Here is a 20,690-nt window from a genome sequence, read left to right as displayed (position 1 = left end):
GCTGGAATGGCAGCTTTACCCTGGGCTGTAGGAGGAGGTTTAAGCCTCGTTTCTGAGAATTGTCTCCACGCAGTGTGGAGTCAGAACCCACTGGCAACTTGCACTGACTGGAACTGCTTGTGAGGGCCTATGAAAAGATGGTTCTGAACATGTCTGGTCTCCACTTGTATTCAGCTCTGCGCTGGAATGCTGTGAGTCACCAGGGGCTGTCTCACTTCAGCATCTCCCAGAGCCTTGCTCCTGGTCATTTTTGTTTAATTGTTTCATGGTTTTTCTGATGGCATGAAAAATTCTTTGCTAAAAGAAGTGTTCCTTCTCTTCTACAGGCATTTGGAACCAACCAGGAGGACTATGCCAGCTACATCATGAATGGCATCATCAAGTGGGGGGACCCAGTGACGAGGGTGCTGGATGATGGGGAGCTGCTGGTGCAGCAGACCAAGAACAGCGACCGCACTCCCCTGGTCAGCGTCCTGCTGGAAGGTACAGCTGAGAGAAACACCTGGGAATCCCTCTGGAGGCTGCTTCTGCTCACCTCTGACATCCTGCACCTGCAGGAAACACCTTGGGGGACAAATGGAGCTGGGCTCTTTCAGTTTGCTTGGGTGAAACTGCTTTGGATATTAAAATTGCTCAGCCAAAGGAATCCTGTGCTTGGAACAAGGGAGAAGGGAATGTGCCCAGTGAAAAACCAAATGTGCCCAGTGAAGAACCAAAATGTACCCAGTGAAGAACTAAAATGTGCCCACTAAGTAACCAAAATGTCCCACTAAATAACCAAAATGTACCCAGTGAATACCCAAAATGTACCCACTAAATAACCCAAATGTACCCAGTGAGTAACCTGAATTTGGCTGGTTTACAGTGGAGATGTCTCTAGCTGAGTCAGTTGTCTAAATCCTCTTTGAAGTCACTGGAGAGCTCATCAGTGCAATTAGCTGAGTTCAAGCAGCCACATTTGGGTGTCTCAGTCAGTTTAAGGTGGATTCCCTCTATCCAGACTGCCTATCCTCTATCCAATTACTGCCTTAGGTTGAGTTTTCAGGTATTGGAAACTGGTCCCAGTGTCTGTGTTACAGGTTTTGGAGGAGAATTTGTTATATTGGAGTAGAATTTGTTATTTATCTCTTCCCTTTTTCCTTTCCCAAAGTACAAAAAGATGCATTACCACTGTTGCTTGTGGTCTGTAGCTTTGGAGTTAACCCTGAGTAATTCCTTGTGTTGTGCCCAGCAATTGCTTTTGTCCCTCCCAACTGATTCATGTTGGCTGCATGGATTCAGGTGTGTCTTTGGTCTCTGAATTATCCTGGTGTGAATTCAGGCAAATAACAAATTGCCTTTGCCAGTGTTTCCCTGGTGTGCCTGCTGCTGGCTTGTTTGCTAGGGTGCCAGAAGAGATGACACTGAGACAGGACATAAGCTCAAGAAATTCATCCAAAACACAAACTCACACGTGTTGGTGCCATGGCTGCTCCTACAGAAAGTGTAATGCCCTCTTTTGTGTCATGGTAAATCATTCTGCATGTGCTCAAGTAGTTCCATCAATTGCCTTCATGTGGAGGATTGGGTTGCAGCAGGAGATAGTGTGTTCCTTCTGCAAGCAGGAAAAACATTCATTTCACACTGCAGATGCCTCTGGATGGAATTCTAAACATACCCTTGGTATCCTTCACACTGAGCATTGTCAGAGCTGTTTTCTGCCTTGTTTATTCCTTGTTTGTCCTTTGCTTCAGGCCCCCCCCACAGTGGGAAGACTGCTTTAGCAGCAAAAATAGCAGAGGAATCCAACTTCCCCTTTATCAAGATCTGTTCTCCTGATAAGATGATTGGGTTTTCTGAAACAGCCAAGTGCCAGGCCATGAAGAAGGTATGTGTGTGTCATCCTTGTGCCTGGTGCCAGCCCAGTTCTGGGTTCTCTCCTGCAGGGAAAGGTGAATTACCTCTGGGATGGTGTTTTCTGCTCTCTCTAGGTCTGGAAATCCTGCATACATTTATTTATAAGGTTGAATGTATCACAGAATTGTAGAATGGATTGGGTTGGGAGGGACCTTAAAGCTCACCCAGTGCCACCCCCTGCCATGGCAGGGACACCTTCCACTGTCCCAGGTGGCTCCAAGCCCCATCCAGCCTGGCCTTGGACACTGCCAGGGATCCAAGGGCAACCACAGCTGCTCTGGGCACCCTGTGCCAGGGCGTGCCCACCCTCCCAGGGAACAATTCCTGCCCAGTGTCCCACCTAGCCCTGTCCTCTGTCAGTATGAATCCATTCCCTCCTGTACTGTCACACCAGACTCCTGTCACAATGTTTTTGTGGCACTGAGTGTGTCAGGAAAGGTTTCAAGTCTGGTGTGAGATCCTGGCAAAGTGCAGCAGAGCAGATCTGGGATGAGCAGGGCTGGAGCTCTGCCTGTGGAGGGGGAGCCAGGAAGGGCTTAGAGCTGCACTTGGGGAGAGCAGATCCTGCCTGAGTGGGACTGGACCTGTTCTGAGGTGGGGTTTTTATTTAAACACGAGGTTTAACAACCTGGGCAGCTGGGGAGTGGGAATGAGTTGAACATTTTCATTCCCTGGAGCAGCCCAGCACTTATTCTTCAGAGGATTGATACTGAATGGAGCATGTGAGCTGAATGTCACTCCTATCACATTGGTGCAGGGTTGTAGAGTTTGTAAGGGAAAGAAGGTTCTTAGGAGAAGCAATGGAGGTCCAGTTTGGGATTTGGATTCCAAAAGGAGCCTTTGGGTTCACTGGGGTCAGGGTTTGCTGGGGGCAGGGCTGCAGCACCACTGCTGTCCTTAGTGCTGCCTCCTGCTCACAGCCAGAGCTGTGCAGGACATTGTGCTGCTCCAGTAAGGGTGACTGGGGCTGAGATCCAGCCCTCAGTCAGTCCCTTCTCCCTGCAGGCTGGACAGTGCCCTGTATCCAGCCTGAGGAGAAAAGCTGCACAGCTGTGTTACAGCTGGGCAGGTTCTGTGTGTGTGTGTGTGACACATTATCAGTCTTGTCCCAGCTCCAAAAACAGGGAAATGGTGCTGGTTTCTCCCTGGCTTACAGGGAACCTCAGGGCAGCTGCTTGTTGCCAAGGGTGGGGAGTAAATGAATAAATAAACTGAAATGGTGGAGATGGCAGTGTTTTATTGCCTACAGGGAGCCTGATCTCACATTTCCCACCTGTTTCATTCTCAGATTGTTCCTCTCAGTGCTGCTGTGTTCAGCTGAACCCACATCAGCAGGCCCAGCTGTGGCTGTCCCAGTCCTGTGGCTGAGGTTTAACCCTGAGAAATTTCACTGTTTTTCAGATCTTTGATGATGCCTACAAGTCCCAGCTCAGCTGTGTTGTTGTGGACGACATTGAGCGACTTCTAGGTGAGTCAGGAGGAGGGAGAGCTGTGCTGGCTGCTGCAGAAATATTGATGTATTTGCAATGTTGAAACATTGCAAGCTGGAGATTATCTGCAACCATTCACTTCAGGGGCATTGATCTGATTTTGCTACAGTGGAGTGGCTTAAATGTGCACCTGTTCCATGGACATTAAAATGAGTTTTTCCTTTCAGATTATGTCCCAATTGGGCCTCGGTTCTCCAACCTGGTCTTGCAAGCCCTTCTGGTGCTGCTGAAGAAAGCCCCCCCTCAGGTAAGGCAGGGATGGGACAGTGGGAGCTGTCCCTGTCCCTGTTCCTGCAGGAATGGACAGTGGGAGCTCTGTGGCTGCCTCAGAGCTGCCAGTGGTGTCAATGCTTTGTCTGAGTCAGCCACCTTAATCCCAGCCTGCTGCTCTTCATTCACTTGGACATTTCTAGGATAACCACAAGGGATTCAGCTTGAAATATCTATTTACTGGGGGCTGTATCTTCTGCAGTTAGTCCTAAAAATACTGACTAAGGAAAGCAGTTTAACCTTCAGCATGTAAAGCTGAATTGTGCCAGCTGTGCCCTCTGAGGAGCTGTTCAGGGCAGACCCACCCCTGGCTCAGCCACGTGCTCCCTCCCTATTTATAGATCAATTTCTGTGTAATCTGTGATTGTGGTTGTCAGGGGTTTCATTTGTTCTTAACTTGAAATGATCAGGTGTTAATTACAATGACTGAGGGAAGCTTAAGAGCTTGTCTCTCGTGCTGATCCTGTCTGTTTGCACTTGGTGGCTCGATGAGATTTAGGAACATCACAAGTGCTGAGGGTTCTGCAGCTCGTGCTGGGTGAGACAGGCAGGCTGAGGCTCCTTTCTTGTTTGCCATTTTCCTGTCCTTCACTGCCTTTCTGCTCTGTGTGTGAGAGATCTGCATGAATAAATAACATCCTAACAGGAACACCTTGAAAGTTGGTGTCAGGAAAAAGCAGAGAAGCTCAGTCTGGGTGAAGTCAGTTTTTTGTCATGTTTCATATCCTGGCACAGGAGCCTGTGTGTGAGTGTTGTTTTCATCAGAGAGTTTGGTGAAAAGACCTTTCAAATCCAAGACTTTGAACTAAATTGTAATGCCACAGGCCCTGAGTTCCCTGTGTGACTGTCAGCCTGGGAGAACAAAGATGTTCCCAGCGAGCTTTCTAGGCCATGTGAAGTCTGTAACACAACAGCAACCAAGTTTTATCATGTGCTTGGAGCAGAGCAGCTGCCTGTGTGCAGCAGCAGAGCCATTCCTGGTCCCCTCATCTCCTGTAATCACTGACCTGCTGCCAGGACAAGGCTGTTCTCAGAAATAGAGGGGAAAACAGAACTTGGTTTGGTTCAGCTGTCAAAGGAACTTAAAGTATTGAATTGTCCATTTGCTCATTGCATCCTGGATGTGTGCTGCTGCTGGGCTGCATGAGAACATCCTTCAGTCAGGCAAACCCTGCAGCAGAGGGCTCAGCTCTGGGCTCATCCTCTTCTAGAAGGCAGAAGGGCAGGACACACACCTCTGCTGTGTCCCCCTGTCAGCACAGAGGGACCTTGGGCTCCAAACTGGGGCACTTTGCCTGAAAATGGACAGGATGGGTGCAGGCCTAAGGCTGTGCCTGTGTGTGATCTCTGGGAGTGGAAGAACTGGGCTGGAAGTGCCCTGGTTGTGACTGTGACACCAAATGATCTCCAGCTGTTCCTCCTTCCTTGGTAATTCACTCCCATGTTATGTCTGAATTTTGGGAGTTTGGCTTGAATCCTGATTTTCTGTGGGCTGAGCACGTGGCACATTGCCTTCCCCATGGCTGCTGTAGGAATGAAGGATGCAAAAAGTGAATTTTTCTGAAAATGGGACTGCACCCTCAGTAATGAGGCCTGTGCTGTGTGCTCTGGGATGGCCCTGCAGGAGCAGGGAGTGGCAGCAGGGCCATCCCAGGCTGAGCCATGCTGGGACCCTGGAACAAGAGCAAATGCCAGGAAATGAGTGCAGAGGAGCTGGCTGAGGGCAGCTTCTTCAGTTTGCTGGCTTTTCCTACCCTTTGGGTGGCACCTGGGGCTCCCAAGAGCAGGACACAGGATGCAGCTCACAGATATTTGCCAAGTTTGCACTTGTTGCAGAGATTTGTGCTCAGCAGGGTTTGAAGTGCCCTGGGGGCTGGGAGACTCTGCCTTGACAGCCAATATTATGGTGACTTAAGCCATAAATTGTTGGAGGGTAGAGGGTGAATTTGCTGAGGAAATGTCACTGGTTGATTGATCATGTGGGTTTTTTTTCTTTTTTTAAGTGTCCAGGTTTGTGGGAATCGGGACATGGGGTGAGCTGGGCCCTTTGGGCTGCCCTGCTCTGGCAGTTCCTGGTGTGTTTGGAGTGAGTTCCCTGGGATAGCCATGGCAGGTGGGGATCTTGGGCTTTTAAAAACCCAAAGCTGTGTGTCAGAAATAGAGCTGTGCAGGAAAGGCTTTTTCTGCTGTGGCAGTGTACTGTTAAAGGGGCTTGATTTGGACACAAAGACTCTTTGGGGGTTTTGAATTCAAGTAAGGAAATAATCCTGAGGGTTAATCAACACCTTCCACGTCCCCTGGGAGATTACAGGTTGCCTTGAGGAGCAGTTTCTTTGGAGGGAATGGCTGATCTCAGGGCTTGCTGGGGTTTGAGATGCAGATACAGGCTCTGAGTGGGGCTGACCTGCATGGGCTCAAAGCACCTTGGATTTCTGTGGGGCTGGGATCATGGTTTAGCATCATTCCTTGTGAAAATGGGACATCCCTGTGCTGAGAGGAATTCTTGGCAGGATGCTGGGGAGACAATACCTGTTCCCTTTGCTTCAGTGTTTCACTCATGGAGGGTACCTGAAATACTGAGCTGATTTCCAAGAATCTTTGGGTTGGGAGGGCCCTTACAGCCCATCTCATTCCACCCCCTGCACTTCCAGGGATGCAGAGCTTCTTTGGGAGTTCCACTGCAGGGCCTCCCCACCCTGAGAGGGAAGAATTTCCTTCCAACATCCATCCAGCCCTGCCCTCTGGCAGGGGGAAGCTGTTCCCCCTTGTCCTGTCACCACGGCTGCTCCCACTGCTATGGCCCAGATTATGAATTCTCTGGGGTGTCACATCACTTGCAGGGATATTCTTGATGTGCAGGCAGCTCCCTGCAATCACTGCAGGCTCTGTGTGGAAGAGAAGCATTTCTGGGATGAAATGTTATTAATTATGCATCGAGGTGTGTGTCTGTTGAATTGAAGCTGCCTCCCAGGCTCCACTCTTCCTCCCAGGCTGGATTATTGGAACATGGTGTGGGAAGGGCAAACACTTGAAGGTTCTGGTTTCCTTTTGAGGGTAAACACTTTAGACTTTAAATAAACTAGAAACCTCTCTGAGCTTGCTTTAAATTGCCAGTCACAGCTCCTGCTTGTGGTTCCACTCAGCAGTGTTAAATAGTGCTATCTGTTACTGCTGCTTCAAGAGGGCTGGAAACCATTGCATTTTGTTCAGCATCTTTTTTTAAACCAATTAAAAATCTTTTCTGAAATGCCTTGAAGAGAAGAAAATAAACCATGTTCTCTTGGGTCTTTAATTCAATCAAGTTTGCCTGTGTTGTGCAGGAGCAGGGACTGGGGGATGGAAAGGCTGAAAAGGGCTGTCTCAGCAGGGAGCCAAGCAGGAGAAAAAGCCTTCCCTGAGAACTGAGCAGCAGCAGCTCCCAGAGCCGGGGCTGCTTCATCTACATGCAGAGTCACACGGGCCTGGAGGCTCTCCCAGCCCCGGGGAGGTTCACATGTGCCTCCCTGCTGCTTCCAACAATCGGCCTGGTAGGGAGGGAGGGAGGGACCTCAGCATCCCCAGCGAGCCCCAGCGGGCTGGGCAGGCTCAGGGAATGTCTGCCTGGGCAGGGTACCCTCCAGGGGACACCCACTGGTGGGGCTGCCCTTCCTCTGCCCCCAGAGCCCCCAGCCCCTTCCCTCCGGGGGACACCACTGCTGGGGCCGCCCTTCCACTGCCCCCAGAGCCCCCAGCCCCTTCCCTCCAGGGGACACCACTGCTGGGGCTGCCCTTCCACTGCCCCCAGAGCCCCCAGCCCCTTCCCTCCAGGGGACACCACTGCTGGGGCTGCCCTTCCCCTGCCCCCAGAGCCCCCAGCCCCTTCCCTCCAGGGGACACCCACTGCTGGGGCTGCCCTTCCACTGCCCCCAGAGCCCCCAGCCCCTTCCCTCCAGGGGACACCACTGCTGGGGCTGCCCTTCCACTGCCCCCTGAGCCCCCAGCCCCTTCCCTCCAGGGGACACCCACTGCTGGGGCCGCCCTTCCACTGCCCCCAGAGCCCCCAGCCCCTTCCCTCCAGGGGACACCCACTGCTGGGGCTGCCCTTCCACTGCCCCCAGAGCCCCCAGCCCCTTCCCTCCAGGGGACACCACTGCTGGGGCCGCCCTTCCACTGCCCCCAGAGCCCCCAGCCCCTTCCCTCCGGGGGACACCCACTGCTGGGGCTGCCCTTCCACTGCCCCCAGAGCCCCCAGCCCCTTCCCTCCAGGGGACACCCACTGCTGGGGCTGCCCTTCCACTGCCCCCAGAGCCCCCAGCCCCTTCCCTCCAGGGGACACCACTGCTGGGGCCGCCCTTCCACTGCCCCCAGAGCCCCCAGCCCCTTCCCTCCGGGGGACACCCACTGCTGGGGCTGCCCTTCCACTGCCCCCTGAGCCCCCAGCCCCTTCCCTCCAGGGGACACCACTGCTGGGGCCGCCCTTCCACTGCTGCCCAGCCCTTTTTCTCTCTGGGACACTGGAGGCTCTGAAGGTTACAGGGGAAGAATCTCCTTGTTTGATGTAATCCCAGGTGCATTCCTGATCCCACATCACTCTGTGTGAATTGGAAGCAATTCCAGTCACCAGTGATGTTACTTTTATGTGCACAAACCTGGGGAATTGTGTTTCCCCCTTTGCATGTGAGGAATTTCCAAGACCCCAAACACAAGGATAAAGGTGTACAAGGGCACAGTGAGCAGCTGGTGGGTGACAGAGGCACCTCAATGTCACCAGGACCTGGTTCCAGCAGAGCTCAGGCTCCCCTGGCCTGGGGCTGGCTGGATTTGCTGAAATTCTGTAGCTGAGGACTCCACTGAGTGTTGAGGCTGCAGCTGCTCACAGCAGGGTCTGTAACTGTGTCATGGTCGGCTTCCCCCTCGGCAGGGATGTGCTGCCTGCTGGGAATGGCTGCTGGGGATGGGGAATCCATCCTGGAAAAATTGGTTGGTTCAAGAGGCTTCTTGTGTGCATGAGAACATCCTTCAGTCAGGCAAACCCTGCAGCAGAGGGCTCAGCTCTGGGCTCATCCTCTTCTAGAAGGCAGAAGGGCAGGACACACACCTCTGCTCTGTCCCCCTGTCAGCACAGAGGGACCTTGGGCTCCAAACTGGGGCACTTTGCCTGAAAATGGACAGGATGGGTGCAGGCCTAAGGCTGTGCCTGTGTGTGATCTCTGGGGATGGAAGAACTGGGCTGGAAGTGCCCTGGTTGTGACTGTGACACCAAATGATCTCCAGCTGTTCCTCCTTCCTTGGTAATTCACTCCCATGTTATGTCTGAATTTTGGGAGTTTGGCTTGAATCCTGATTTTCTGTGGGCTGAGCACGTGGCACATTGCCTTCCCCATGGCTGCTGTAGGAATGAAGGATGCAAAAAGTGAATTTTTCTGAAAATGGGACTGCACCCTCAGTAATGAGGCCTGTGCTGTGTGCTCTGGGATGGCCCTGCAGGAGCAGGGAGTGGCAGCAGGGCCATCCCAGGCTGAGCCATGCTGGGACCCTGGAACAAGAGCAAATGCCAGGAAATGAGTGCAGAGGAGCTGGCTGAGGGCAGCTTCTTCAGTTTGCTGGCTTTTCCTGCTGCCTCCACAATTCCTGGGGCAGGCAGTGCTGCCCTGGGGCTTCTCACTTGTTTGTTGGGTTGCCTGAAAGTTGGAGGAGCTCGAGGGACTCCTGCCCTGTCAGGTCACTGTGGCTGCTTTCCAGAGGTCAGGTTTAAAGCAGGGAGTTGAAGGCATGGCTTCTTCTGAGGAGAGCTGGGAAAAATCAGGATCTTTTGGGTGGAGCTGTTAAAAATTTGAAGCACTTTTGAGGAGTAGCCATCTGTTCTGAGGAGCTCCCAACCACGTCAGTGGTTCAGGGACCTGGGAATAGATTTTAACAGAGATATCTAAAATTTGCTGATGGATCTGCCCTGTGGAAACTCATCCTGGAGCTTTTCAACCTTGTTAAGCCTTTCCATTCTTAGCACTGTGCGTGCCTGAGTCCAGCTGAGCTGCTGGTGACGGCAAACACCCTTTAGTTCAGTTTATCTGATGGTTGAGAATTCCTTCTTGTGCTCCCTGGTTTCTGTCATGATGAGCAGCAGTCTCTCCCTCATCCCCTCTACACCACCTAGGATTTTATAAACCTCTCTGGTTTTACCAAGGATCTACTTAGAGAAATTATTCCCTATTTCTGACCTTTTGTCTGACTTCTCCAACTGAACAGAATCACAGAAACATGGAATGGTTTGGGTTGGAAGGGACCTTAAACCCACCCAGTGCCACCCCTGCCATGGCAGGGACACCTCCCACTGTCCCAGGCTGCTCCCAGCCCTGTCCAGCCTGGCCTTGGGCACTGCCAGGGATCCAGGGGCAGCCCCAGCTGCTCTGGGCACCCTTTGCCAGGGCCTGCCCACCCTCCCAGGGACCAATTCCTTCCCAATATTCCATCCAGCCCTGCCCTCTGGCAGTGTGAATCCATTCCCTCTTGTCCCCAGTCCCTCCCCAGCTCTCCTGGAGCCCCTTTAAGCACTGGAGGGTGCTCTGAGGTGTCCCCAGGCCCTTCCCTTCTCCAGGGGAACACCCCCAGCTCAGAAATGATGGCTCTGAAGTTGTGTTTGGAACAGGAAGGAACTCCTGGGCTCACATGGCAGAACAGTGATCCTGTTTTGCTCTTTTCCTGTTCTAAATCTGTCCCAGGGGTCACACACAGAGTGAGATTGAGCTGCTGTTCCCACAGAATTCCCACAGGGAGCAGTGCCAATGGTTCCCTCAGTGTCACTGGGCTTTAGAGCCCTTTCTGTGTGTGCTGCCACCTCCCACTGCCCTGCTGCCTTTGGTCCAGCTCACTCAGGGTGCCACTGCCCAGGCTGGCCACCACTGAACTGATCCTTTAGGGAAAGTTTGCTGGATGAGTCCAGAGGGTGGGCAGCTTTCCTGGGAGGAGGAATGTGTGAGCTGGCAAGTAAAGGCTGAGAGTGACATCAGTCATGGACACCTGAAGTGCCAGCAGGTAAAACTCTCCTCACTGTGGCATTTCTGTGCTGCCTGTGTCCTTTCCTGCTAAAACTCCATTTTTATTGTAATCAGGCCCAGACTTCATTAATGTATGAGGGCAGCATCCATCAGGCAGCTTCTCTGAGGTTGTTATCCCTTGATTGATGCCTGATCAGTGTGCCAGGCACTGTACACATGCTGGGAGCTATATTTGGGGAACAGACATTGCCTGGGTGCAGCTCAGCAGTTTTTTCCCTCTTAAATGCTCATAGTTCATGGGAAACTGTTATTAACACAGCCCCTTGCCCAAGCTGTTCAGGATTTTGAGAATTCCTTACAGTTTTTAGGAGAACCTCTTGTGAAGCAGACGGATCTGGGTGTTCCAGCACTTGCAGGAGGGGTTGTTCTGTGTTTTGGAGGTCTCAGTCCTGGTCAGGAGTCTGTCCTTGGCTTCCTCTGTGCCCTGGTACCTCAGCTGTGTAGCAGTGTAACTTTTTGGGGAGCCTGGGCAGTGCCCAGGGCAGCACCCTCTAGGTGGGCACTGGACATTCCCTTCACTCCTGGAGCCTCAGCAAAAGAGGGGGGTCCTTGGCCAGCCAGGCCCTTCCCAGCCCATGGGCTCCCTTTGCACTGGGACAGAAGAGGGACTGATGATCCTGCCTGACAATCCCAGCAGCTCCTGCTCTCAGCCAGTATTGATCAGTGTCCAGACCCTGCACAGGGGAATTCAGGTAGCAGTGGAGAGGGCTCTGCAAGGTGAACAAGCAGCAGTGGATTTGCATTTGCAGCTGATGTTTTCCACAACTTGCTCTGTTATTCATAAGCCCTGGTATTGCCTGGGCAGACTCTGAGCACTCTGCATTGGGAGTTGGAGCCTGCTGGAGTGGGACTGTCCTGGACAGCTGCAGGGGGAACTCAGGGACTCACAGCAGCCTCTGCTCAAAAGCCTGAGCTGGAAATCCACTGGAACTGCCTGTGCAGGAGCAGGGAATTCACTGTACCCACAGATTCCTGAAGACAGGCTGTTCCCCTGAGAAGTCATTTGTAATTCAGCTTTTGGGAGTGGGAGTTTGCTCAGGCTTTTAAATTTAATGAGGATCCAGCTATTTATAATGCTGGTTCAGAAGGAGCTGTGAGTGTGGTGGGGCTTTGTGCACCACAATTCTTGGACCCCGTTGGTGGCATTGCTCCGAGAGCTGATCCCGTCTCCTGTGGCTGCTCTTGGCCACTTCAATTACTGACAGATTTAATCCCATTAATTTTGTTTGAAGTGGGTTTTTCAGTGGCCATTTATCATCTGTAGTTAGCTGAACCTTCCCCAGGTTGGTTCTCTCCAGGTTTTCCTTTCCTGACTATGGCTGCCTTGCCTGGACAGGGCCGCAAGCTGCTGATCATCGGCACCACGAGCCGCAAGGACGTCCTGCAGGAGATGGAGATGCTGAATGCCTTCAGCACCACCATCCACGTGCCCAACATTGCCACAGGGGAGCAGCTCATGGAGGCTTTAGAGGTGAGGAAAAGGTCAAGGATGACAAAAGACTCCAAACTTGAGGGATTTTGCAGTAGCTGTGTCTGGTAACACCACCCCACTTGTCATCATGTCATAACAGAGCAGTTCTGAGGCTTTTCAATTTGCTTTTTAATGAATTAAATGTAGGCAAAATTAGAGAACAGTAGGTCTGGGGAAGGGTTTGTGGTCTGGATTGAAACATTCCAAGGGCAGGGAAGTGGGTAATGAGTATAATTGGGACACTTAAACTGAATGTGCCCAGAGGGTGCTCTGGTGAATTGAAACAGCATCAACTGAAGGTGTTTGGTGCTGAGGAATTAGAAGTTCTTTATAAATTCCTGCCTTCAGTGCCCCCTTATTCTGTGCCCTAGTGGGAGTTGTAGTGAGTACTGAAGGCTGTTAAAATAAACTGAACAGGCAAATCTTTGGTGCCACTGGCAAATTTGTCCCAGTGGTGGTGTCACCGAAGCCTGAGACACAGAGACACTGAGACACTCCTGAGACACAGAGACAGAGAAGCCTGAGACACTCCTGCAGCAGGTGTGGAAACTCCCTGTGCCTTGAACCATTGTTTCCTTGACCTGGAGGTCAAGACCCTCCAGCTCCAGACCCAGACCCTTATCAGGAGAAGACCTGGAGTGCACCATAAAAGCACAGCACTAAGTGTTGGATAAGGGATATTATGGAAAAAACCATGAGGGAATGAAAGAATTTTTTTTGGTGTGTTTTGCCTTGTCTAAGATACACTACACCAAATTTTCCCTTTCAGCTAGTAAATGTTTCTAGCTTCCCATTCCCTTTGTCCCCAGGTAGGTACCATTATTCCTACTCTCAGTCCTGCTGTTGATTTTGTAAAATGATTTTCCCCCAGCTCCTGGGTAACTTCAAAGACAAGGAGCGCAGCACCATCGCTCAGAACGTCAAAGGGAAGCCGGTGTGGATCGGGATCAAGAAGCTGCTGATGCTGATAGAAATGTCCTTACAGGTAGGAATGGCTCTGGGGAGGAAGGACTGGGCTCCTAGAGCACTCCTGCAGGTTCCCTTCTCTGCAGAGCCCTGGTCTTGGGGGCAGCCTTTGCATTGGTTTCATTGGGAAAAGAGTTGCAGTGAGGGGAAATGTTCAGAACAAAGAAATGGCCACATCTTGGTCCACAGAGATCTTTAAATCCCCCCCTTGTGCCCATGGGCTGTTCAGAGCTGCACTTCAGAGCATCTGGATATGGGAGGGGTTGGATTAACTCACCTTTCATGGAATTTCTTTTCTCCACCCAGCATGTTAAGATTGCAGATAGCAATCACCTCAAGTTTTATTTTTTTTTTAAGAAGAAGGTGCCTGTGCAGGTGTATGTGCTCTTTCCCTGAAGAAGATAAATCTGTCAGACTGTTCAGCTGCTCTTCTCTTTATTTACCACTTTCAGCACTTTAAAGAAAATAATTGCAGAGGGTAGAACTATGCAGCTCTGAGCCCTCCCCCGCAGCAGCACCCATGCCTGGAGCCAGCCAGCAAGCTGATGCTCATGCTGACACGGGCTGAGGGTGCAGCCCTAATCCTCCCCTGACATCCCAGTGCTCCCCCAGCCCCCCCTGCTCCCATCAAATGGATTTAGTGCAGCTGAGTGAGCTGTTCTCAGATCTCCCTCGCAGAGGCAGGGCAGAAGTGAAGAGACTTGTAGCTGAGAGCAGAGGAGTCGTGTACCCCTCTGTTCACTCCTCACAATTCTGTTAAAACTTGCTCAGCTCTGAGGATATGCTCTGACTGCATGTCACCTCAGGGAATAAAGTCATTTATCTAGATTACTTTTTCCTCTTCTTCCTTGGCTTTTAATTCCATACCTAGAGGCAAGGCAGTAAGCCACTGCTCACATGTATTAAATGGATTTAAAGGGTGCTGCCCTTCAGGGGCTGCTGGGCTCTACTGTGCTCCCTGAGCCTTGACAATGGCTCCCCTCTTCTGACACAGGACGTGCTCTTGTGCTGCTCTCTCCTGAAGTGCTGGTTGTTTTCAAAGCTGAAGGTGGAGGTTCTGTAAGTCATGGGCAGCTCTGAGTTCTGAGGTGGCAGTGCTGACCCAGCCCTGTCCCCAGCCTGGCCCCGTGCCCGTTCCTGGGGGCAGTTCTGGGCACCACAATGTCATAGGGATAGAAAGGAATTAGGGACTGTGCAAAGGAGGGAGCTGAGGGTGAGGAAGGGTGTGGAGGTGAAGCCATAGGAGGAGCAGCTGAGGTCACTTTTCATCTGGAGCAGAGGGGACTGAGGGCAGAGTTCAGTGGGGCTGTAGCTCCTCTGAGGGGCAGCTCCAATCTCTGCTCTGGGACAGGAGCCAGGGAATGGCTGGAGCTGGGTATGGAGAGGGTTAGGTTGGATATCAGGGAAAGGTTCTTCCCCCAGAGGTGCTGGCACTGCTCAGGCCCACCAGGGAATGGTCCCATCCCTGAGGCTGCCAGAGCTCCAGGAGAGAGCTTGGACACCACTCCCAGGGTGGGATTGTTGGGGTGTCTGGGCAATTCCAGGGGCTGGACTGGATAATCCCTGTGGGTCCCTTCCCACTGAGGATGTTCCATGATCCTGTGGCACTGTTGACCCAGAATCCTCACTCTGCTGAGGCTGTGCAGGCAGGCTGCTCTGGGTGTTATTTTTTCCAGCAGACCACTGTAGTGTAGGTGAGTGCAGGAGCAGCCAGGCAGGGAGGAGACAGGCAGAGCTGGGACTGTGCCTGGCACTCTGATATTTTATCAAAAATCCCTTTGCCAGGATTTCTTCTCCTGGCAAGCTGGGAAGCTTCAGCTTCTCCATGTTTTGCTGAGTTTTAATTGATTATGATAGGATATAATATGATATATGATATGATATGATATGATATGATATGATATGATATGATATGATATGATATGATATGATATGATATGATATATAATATAATACTAATATAATATAATATAATATAATATAATATAATATAATATAATATAATATAATATAATATAATATAATATAATATAATATAATATAATATAATATAATATAATATAATATAATATAAACCTTCTGAGAGCTTGGAGTCAATTCTCATCTCTCGCCTCGTCCTGGGGACCCTCACAACACCACAACATTGCCCTTTCTCACACACTGGACATCATACTTGGAGTGCTGCCCCTGTCCCCAGAGCCCCTGGGGTGTCCCTTTGCTGCCTGTGGAGGGTTGGCAGCAGGGTGGTTCCTGCTCTGGCTTCAGGTGCTTGTGTAACAGCAGAGGTAGCAGCATATGGCAGCTAAATATGAACCAGCTCTGTTCCAAAAGGTCTGAGGTGTTTCCATGACTCCATCTGCTGAACTGCTATAAATACAGGAGAGCAGTGCAGGCTCTGAGGGAACAGAGCTGGGATCTGAGCACTGGAACCCACAGAGGGCTGGGATCTGCCAGGCCCTGACAGGAAAGCACAGTTGCACTAGGTAAGCAATCCAGCACTGCAGCTTGTTTTCTCTGAGCTGTAGCACAGCTTTTCAGAAGGAGATTTCAGTCTGAAATCACTTAAGAATTCCAAGTGATGGATGAAATTTCTCAGAGCTCAGCTGATTAGATGGCAGGTGACTGAATTCTTTGTAAAAAATGCGCACATTGTGTCTTCCTCTGAATCTCATGGTGGGTTTGGTTAAAGCAGTGAGCCCACCCTCAGCTCCCTGCAGGGATCCCTAAGCTGCTCACATAATTTCCAGTGTGTTTCACACTAAAGTCACAGAGAACCAGACCTTCAATATCAGAATCCTTTCTTGGGATACCTGAACTGCTCTGGTGCCTTGGGTGAATTGTCACCTTGTTTATGAGCTGTGTAACCCCACAATTCCTGCAGCCTGATTTCCCCCAAGCTCTGTTATTGCTGTTCTTGGCTGTGTACACTGAGTGTCCTGGAATGATTCTGTGCCTTTGATCCCGGGGTCCACTCGGGGTTTGCCATGTGAATCCCCAAGTGTTTGCAGTGGCCTTGGCTGCAGGACAGGGCCACCTCCAGTGCTCCTGGGTCCCACCTTGGCCTCAGGCTGCCCTGGCTGCTGCTGGGTGCTCCCTGCATGGCTGGGAGCACCCAGCCTGCTTCCTCTCCCTGCCTGGGTTGTTGCTCTTGGACCTTGCTGGCAGCACTCCCAAAGCCAAGGTCTCCTCCTGAGCCTGGGTGAGTCAGGCAGTGTTCCCAAAAGCCCCTTCTGGCACCTCCAGGCTTTCCTGATTTGGTAACTTCTGCTTAGCATAAATAAAGCTTAATCAGCATAAATAAAACTTAAGCTAAGCTGCTTGTCTTTAATGTATCTTTAGTGTAACTTTCATGGAGCTTTGAAAGATCACCATAGAATATTGCTTGCTTTATTTTAAACCAAACACTGCACCTGGATGTGCTGAGGGTTTGGGGTTCATGGCAGGTTTTCAGGGGGGCTCATCACATCTTGGTGGAGGATCTCCTTCTCTGGCCTGGAGATTAACAACCTCCCTTCAGTTCCTTTGTTTCTGGAGGGTCCTGGATGTCCTGGGGATGCTGCACCATCCATGTTCTTGTCACCTCTCTGAGCTCTGTCACAGGGTCAGCCCCACGCTGCTCTTCCACAGAATCTTCCCCCCAGTTTGGCAGCAGCATTTCTGTTTCCCAGAGCACCAGAGGCTGTGTCCAGGAGTCCTGACCCTGCTGCCCCTGGGCTCCACTGCCTCCAGCTTCTGCTCCTTCCTGAGCAGATCAGCCTCTGGGGTTTGTGCCTGCATTTTTAATAAGCAATTTGATCAAGTTTGAGTTTTCAAATTTTCCAGTTTTCAAATTGCAGTTGTTTTCAGCTGCCATCTGTGTTCTTTTGGACAAGGAGCTGTGTGTGCAGGTGAATGCTGTGTCTCCCCAGGAGCCAGTGCAGGTTATGGACTCAGTGTCCATGAGCAACCTTGGTGTCCAGGTGGAGAGGGGTGGGAGGCAGCATCTTCCATTTGGGAGCAGAACACTGGCCTTGGCAAGTTTGAATTCCAGCTGGTGGCTTTAGAACAGGTTTTGTAAGGATGAAAAGAAATTTGTCTGTGTCAGGTCATACTGGGTTTTTAGGAGAACTCTCTGGCTGGACCTTTGTTATTTCCTGCTTGTGATGACTTTCCTAAGGTTTCACCTCAGCATCTGCTCTGAAGAAGCCCTTTCAGAAGGAGACAGTTCAGTGTGGTATCTACCAACAAATGCCTTTCCAGGCAGCTGTCCCCAGCCTGTGCTGGGGTGTGGGGATGTCCCAGCTGCCATTTCCCTTCACTGAGGGGTGTGTGGGGCTGGGTCTCCCTGCAGCTCAGTGGCAGCAGCAGGGACAGGACTCTGCTGATGTCACTGTCACCTGCAGGCTCAGGGTGTGCCTGGCCCCAGCGCTCTAAGGAGCTTGAGGAATGCTGGCTCCCAGCTGATGCTTGGCACATGGGCACACAGGGACATGTGCCCCTGAGCCCCTTGGGCCCAGCTGCTGGAGCAGAGCTCAGTCCATGGGGTTTGCTCTGTGGAGCTCTCAGGGATGCCCAGGGTGGCATTGTTGGGGTGTCTGTGCAGGGCCAGGGTTTGGACTCCATGCTCCTTGTGGGTCCTGTCCAGCTCAGGACATTCCTGATTCTGTGCTTTCCTTTTTGGCACTGATGGGGATCTGTTTGGTGCTTAGATGGATCCTGAGTATCGGGTGAAGAAGTTCTTGGCTCTTCTGAGAGAAGAAGGAACGTAAGTACTTTTATTTTAAAGTGCTTAAATTCTCTTTTTTCTGCTCAGAAATGAGCTGCTCTGAGGGGAGCCTGCAGTGGGGTGGATCTGCTCTCCTTGTTGGCCCCTCTGTATTGTCAGAGCTGTATCTGATCAGATCTTAGAGCAGTTTGGGAGGGGGGAAGGTTTGGGAAGCTGCATGCCTGAATTCTCTGCTTTTCTGAATTTACCCTTTACTTTTAAAGTATCCATGAGATATTGGGCCAAAATTTACCTTTCTTTAATTTAAGTAAATCAAAAGGGATTCTGCTTGAGTTAAAATCCAGCTGTTTATCTAAAATCTGGAATTTTGGTTTCTTGTGTCTGCTGTCTGAGAGAAGGATGTCCTACTCTTTCCCCATAGGTGCCACAGGGAGTAGTTGAGCCCAGTGGGACAGTGGCATCTCCTAGAGAATGACTTTCTAATACATGTAGGGCAGTACCTGTGCTGGGGAAACTCAACCACTATCTATCCTGGCTCCATGTGAGTGGGTTCCAGTGTGTGCTTGATGCTTTATTCATGTGCATGATGCTTTCCTGATGGATTTGGCTTCTTTTGCAAGAGTCCCTACCCTAGACTGAAGGTGGACCAAGTGCAAGATCAACAGCTGGAAAAGTGACCAACCTGGAGAACAAACACTGGGATCTTTACTCTTCTGGACAAAGTGAAATGCTCCCCTGATCCCCAGAGCCCCATGTGGAACCTGCATGTGTAGTGCAACACAGTACCTTTATTCTTGTCTTTCATATCCTGATGTCACGTGGAAGTGTCTCCTGGAGCACTGTGCTTCTGTCTCTGTGTTTTGGGGTGAGCAGGGGGAATGTCCTGGGAGGTTTGGGGCTGACCCTCACTTGTGTCCAGCATTCCTGCAGTAGGAGAGAGGTCCTGGCTTCCAAGAAACCTGCCAGTCTGGTGGAGGGATGCTGAAGCACTGCTCTGTGTGATCCTGGTCAGGTGAAGGCTTTTTGTGGTGCCACTCCAGCCCTCAGTGAGCTCTGAGCCAGCCCCATGCCACAGACAGAGCTCCAGGAGTGCCTGGATGCTGCACCCACTTTATTTATATATTTTGGGGCCTGGTGGGACACTGCTGGTGGCACAGGGCACTGGAAGAGGTCAGGGAAGTGTTGATCAGAGTAGAGGAAATTTCCAAATCCAGTATTTAAGGCATCAAACCTTGTTGTTAATCCAACAACAGTTTTAGCAATGCTGGTTCCAGTCTCCAGCTCTTCCTGAATTCCTGTAGTTGGCAGCTTTGGTATCCTCCAGCCTCATTTTATCCCTTTTTCCTGCCATGTTACCAAAGGTTGAAATTCCTCCTTAGAGACAGAGAGGAAGCCAAGCTCTGCAGGTGCACGAGATGTGTGTTGCCATGTTTTTGCACTGAATCAAAGGAATGTATCAAACCTTGCTCCATGCTCCTTCCCGTGCTCTCCTGGCCTCAGGGAGATGCTGAGGCTGCGCCCCTGGGCTCCACTCCTTCCAGAAGGTTCCTGGAACATACCTCAGTGTGGTGGGGCATGAAATCAAAGCCATTTAGCAGATGTTGGTCAGTGTAGCTTCCTAACCTGGAGCAGAGCTGCTGCAAGGGCTAGCAGTGGTGTGCAGGGGGGTTCCCAGGGAAGGAGGGTCCCCACGTCCTTCCAGGCCCAGGTGCAGGTCCTGTTGTCCTCAGTGTGCTCACAGCAGTTGGAGTGTTCAAGGCACTCCACTCTGCTCCTCTGGCAGTGCTGTTGTGTTGTGATGCTGTTGTGAGTCCCAGTGGTGGTTCCCTCTCATTTTGTGTAGGATCTTGTGAATTTATTTGTTCCTCCCTTCCCCCTGCCAGTCCGGGTGACAGCAGCACACAGTAACTTATATTTCAGAGTAAATGATGTAAACCTTATCGTGTCTGTGTCCAGAACTATATTGATGAATAAATATCTGGTTTAATTGCACATTCAATGGATTCAATAAAAAGCACAACTCCTTGTGATGACCTGGGTGCCATCTGTGTGTGCTGCTGGTGTGTGTGAGGAGCAGAGCTGCCCCTGGGCTGCTGCAGCCAGAGGGATGCTCAGAGTGGGCCTGAGTGTGGGTGGATTGAATTTAGCCCAGCCTGAGCAGCTGGCACCTCTTACTGACAGCAGATAGTGAGAGGACTCTGGTCCAGCCCATTCTGGAGCTGTGTGGGCTCTGCAGGGCTGAGGAGGCCCTGTGTGTGTCTGTGTGTGGGGGGTGGGGGTATCCATGGAAATTATTCATTTCCATTATCCATGGAAGTTATCCCACCCCTGGGGAGGGCTGGAAAACCAGGCTGGGCTGCTGGGTGTGACACCTGAGCCACTCCAACCTCTGTTCCAAGATCTGAGATGTTCCCTGCAGGTGGCACAAGGGAAGGGCAGCACCTTCCCACCACCTGTGTGTCCTCCTGACAGAGAGGCTTTAAATCTGTAAAAAATACACAATATTGTTTTCAATGTAAGGGTTGGATTCTTCACCCCCTTCCTTACCCTGCTTCATCTTGAACTTTCCAGAAATGTGTCCCTGGAATGGAGTTGTTGACCAGAGGCAGATTTGAAGGTGCTGGGATGGGTTTTGGGGGCACATTATGGGGTGGAGGGAGGTTTGGGGCAGGTGGGCAGACTGGGAGAGCTTCACCTCCAGAGCTGTGAAGTCCAGAACCCTCCATGGGCCAGGTTCTCTGGTGAGGTAGGATATGTCAGAGGTGGTGGCACCAGCAGAGACACCTGGCCATGCAGGAGGATCCATGGGATGGCTTTGTGAGTAATCTGGGGATCAGGGCAAGAATATGAGTGATTCT

At 51.3% G+C, this 20,690-nt stretch overlaps 1 protein-coding gene across 2 annotated transcripts in view; it reads left to right on the top strand.

Moving 5' to 3' along the window:
- NSF (N-ethylmaleimide sensitive factor, vesicle fusing ATPase) overlaps positions 1-19,865 on the top strand; it is a 79,405-nt gene extending 59,540 nt beyond the window's left edge. Inside the window, exons 14-21 of one of the 2 annotated variants that reach the window (XM_018921320.3) lie at positions 327-483; positions 1,734-1,867; positions 3,298-3,364; positions 3,554-3,633; positions 12,027-12,161; positions 13,033-13,146; positions 17,816-17,871; positions 18,453-19,865. In XM_018921320.3, the coding sequence (XP_018776865.1) occupies positions 327-483; positions 1,734-1,867; positions 3,298-3,364; positions 3,554-3,633; positions 12,027-12,161; positions 13,033-13,146; positions 17,816-17,871; positions 18,453-18,471 (762 nt within the window). In that variant the 3' untranslated portion in view covers positions 18,472-19,865. Of the gene's footprint in view, positions 1-326; positions 484-1,733; positions 1,868-3,297; positions 3,365-3,553; positions 3,634-12,026; positions 12,162-13,032; positions 13,147-17,815; positions 17,872-18,253 lie in introns of both variants that reach the window. The other variant, XM_009096567.4, reaches the window with a different exon arrangement.
- Positions 19,866-20,690: the final 825 nt, after the last annotated feature.

Source organism: Serinus canaria, chromosome 27 (assembly GCF_022539315.1).
Source record: "Serinus canaria isolate serCan28SL12 chromosome 27, serCan2020, whole genome shotgun sequence".
In the NCBI taxonomy this organism is placed as follows: domain Eukaryota; kingdom Metazoa; phylum Chordata; class Aves; order Passeriformes; family Fringillidae; genus Serinus; species Serinus canaria.
The sequence above is the reverse complement of the archived record's forward strand: the minus strand, read 5'-3'. Positions and strand labels throughout refer to the sequence as shown.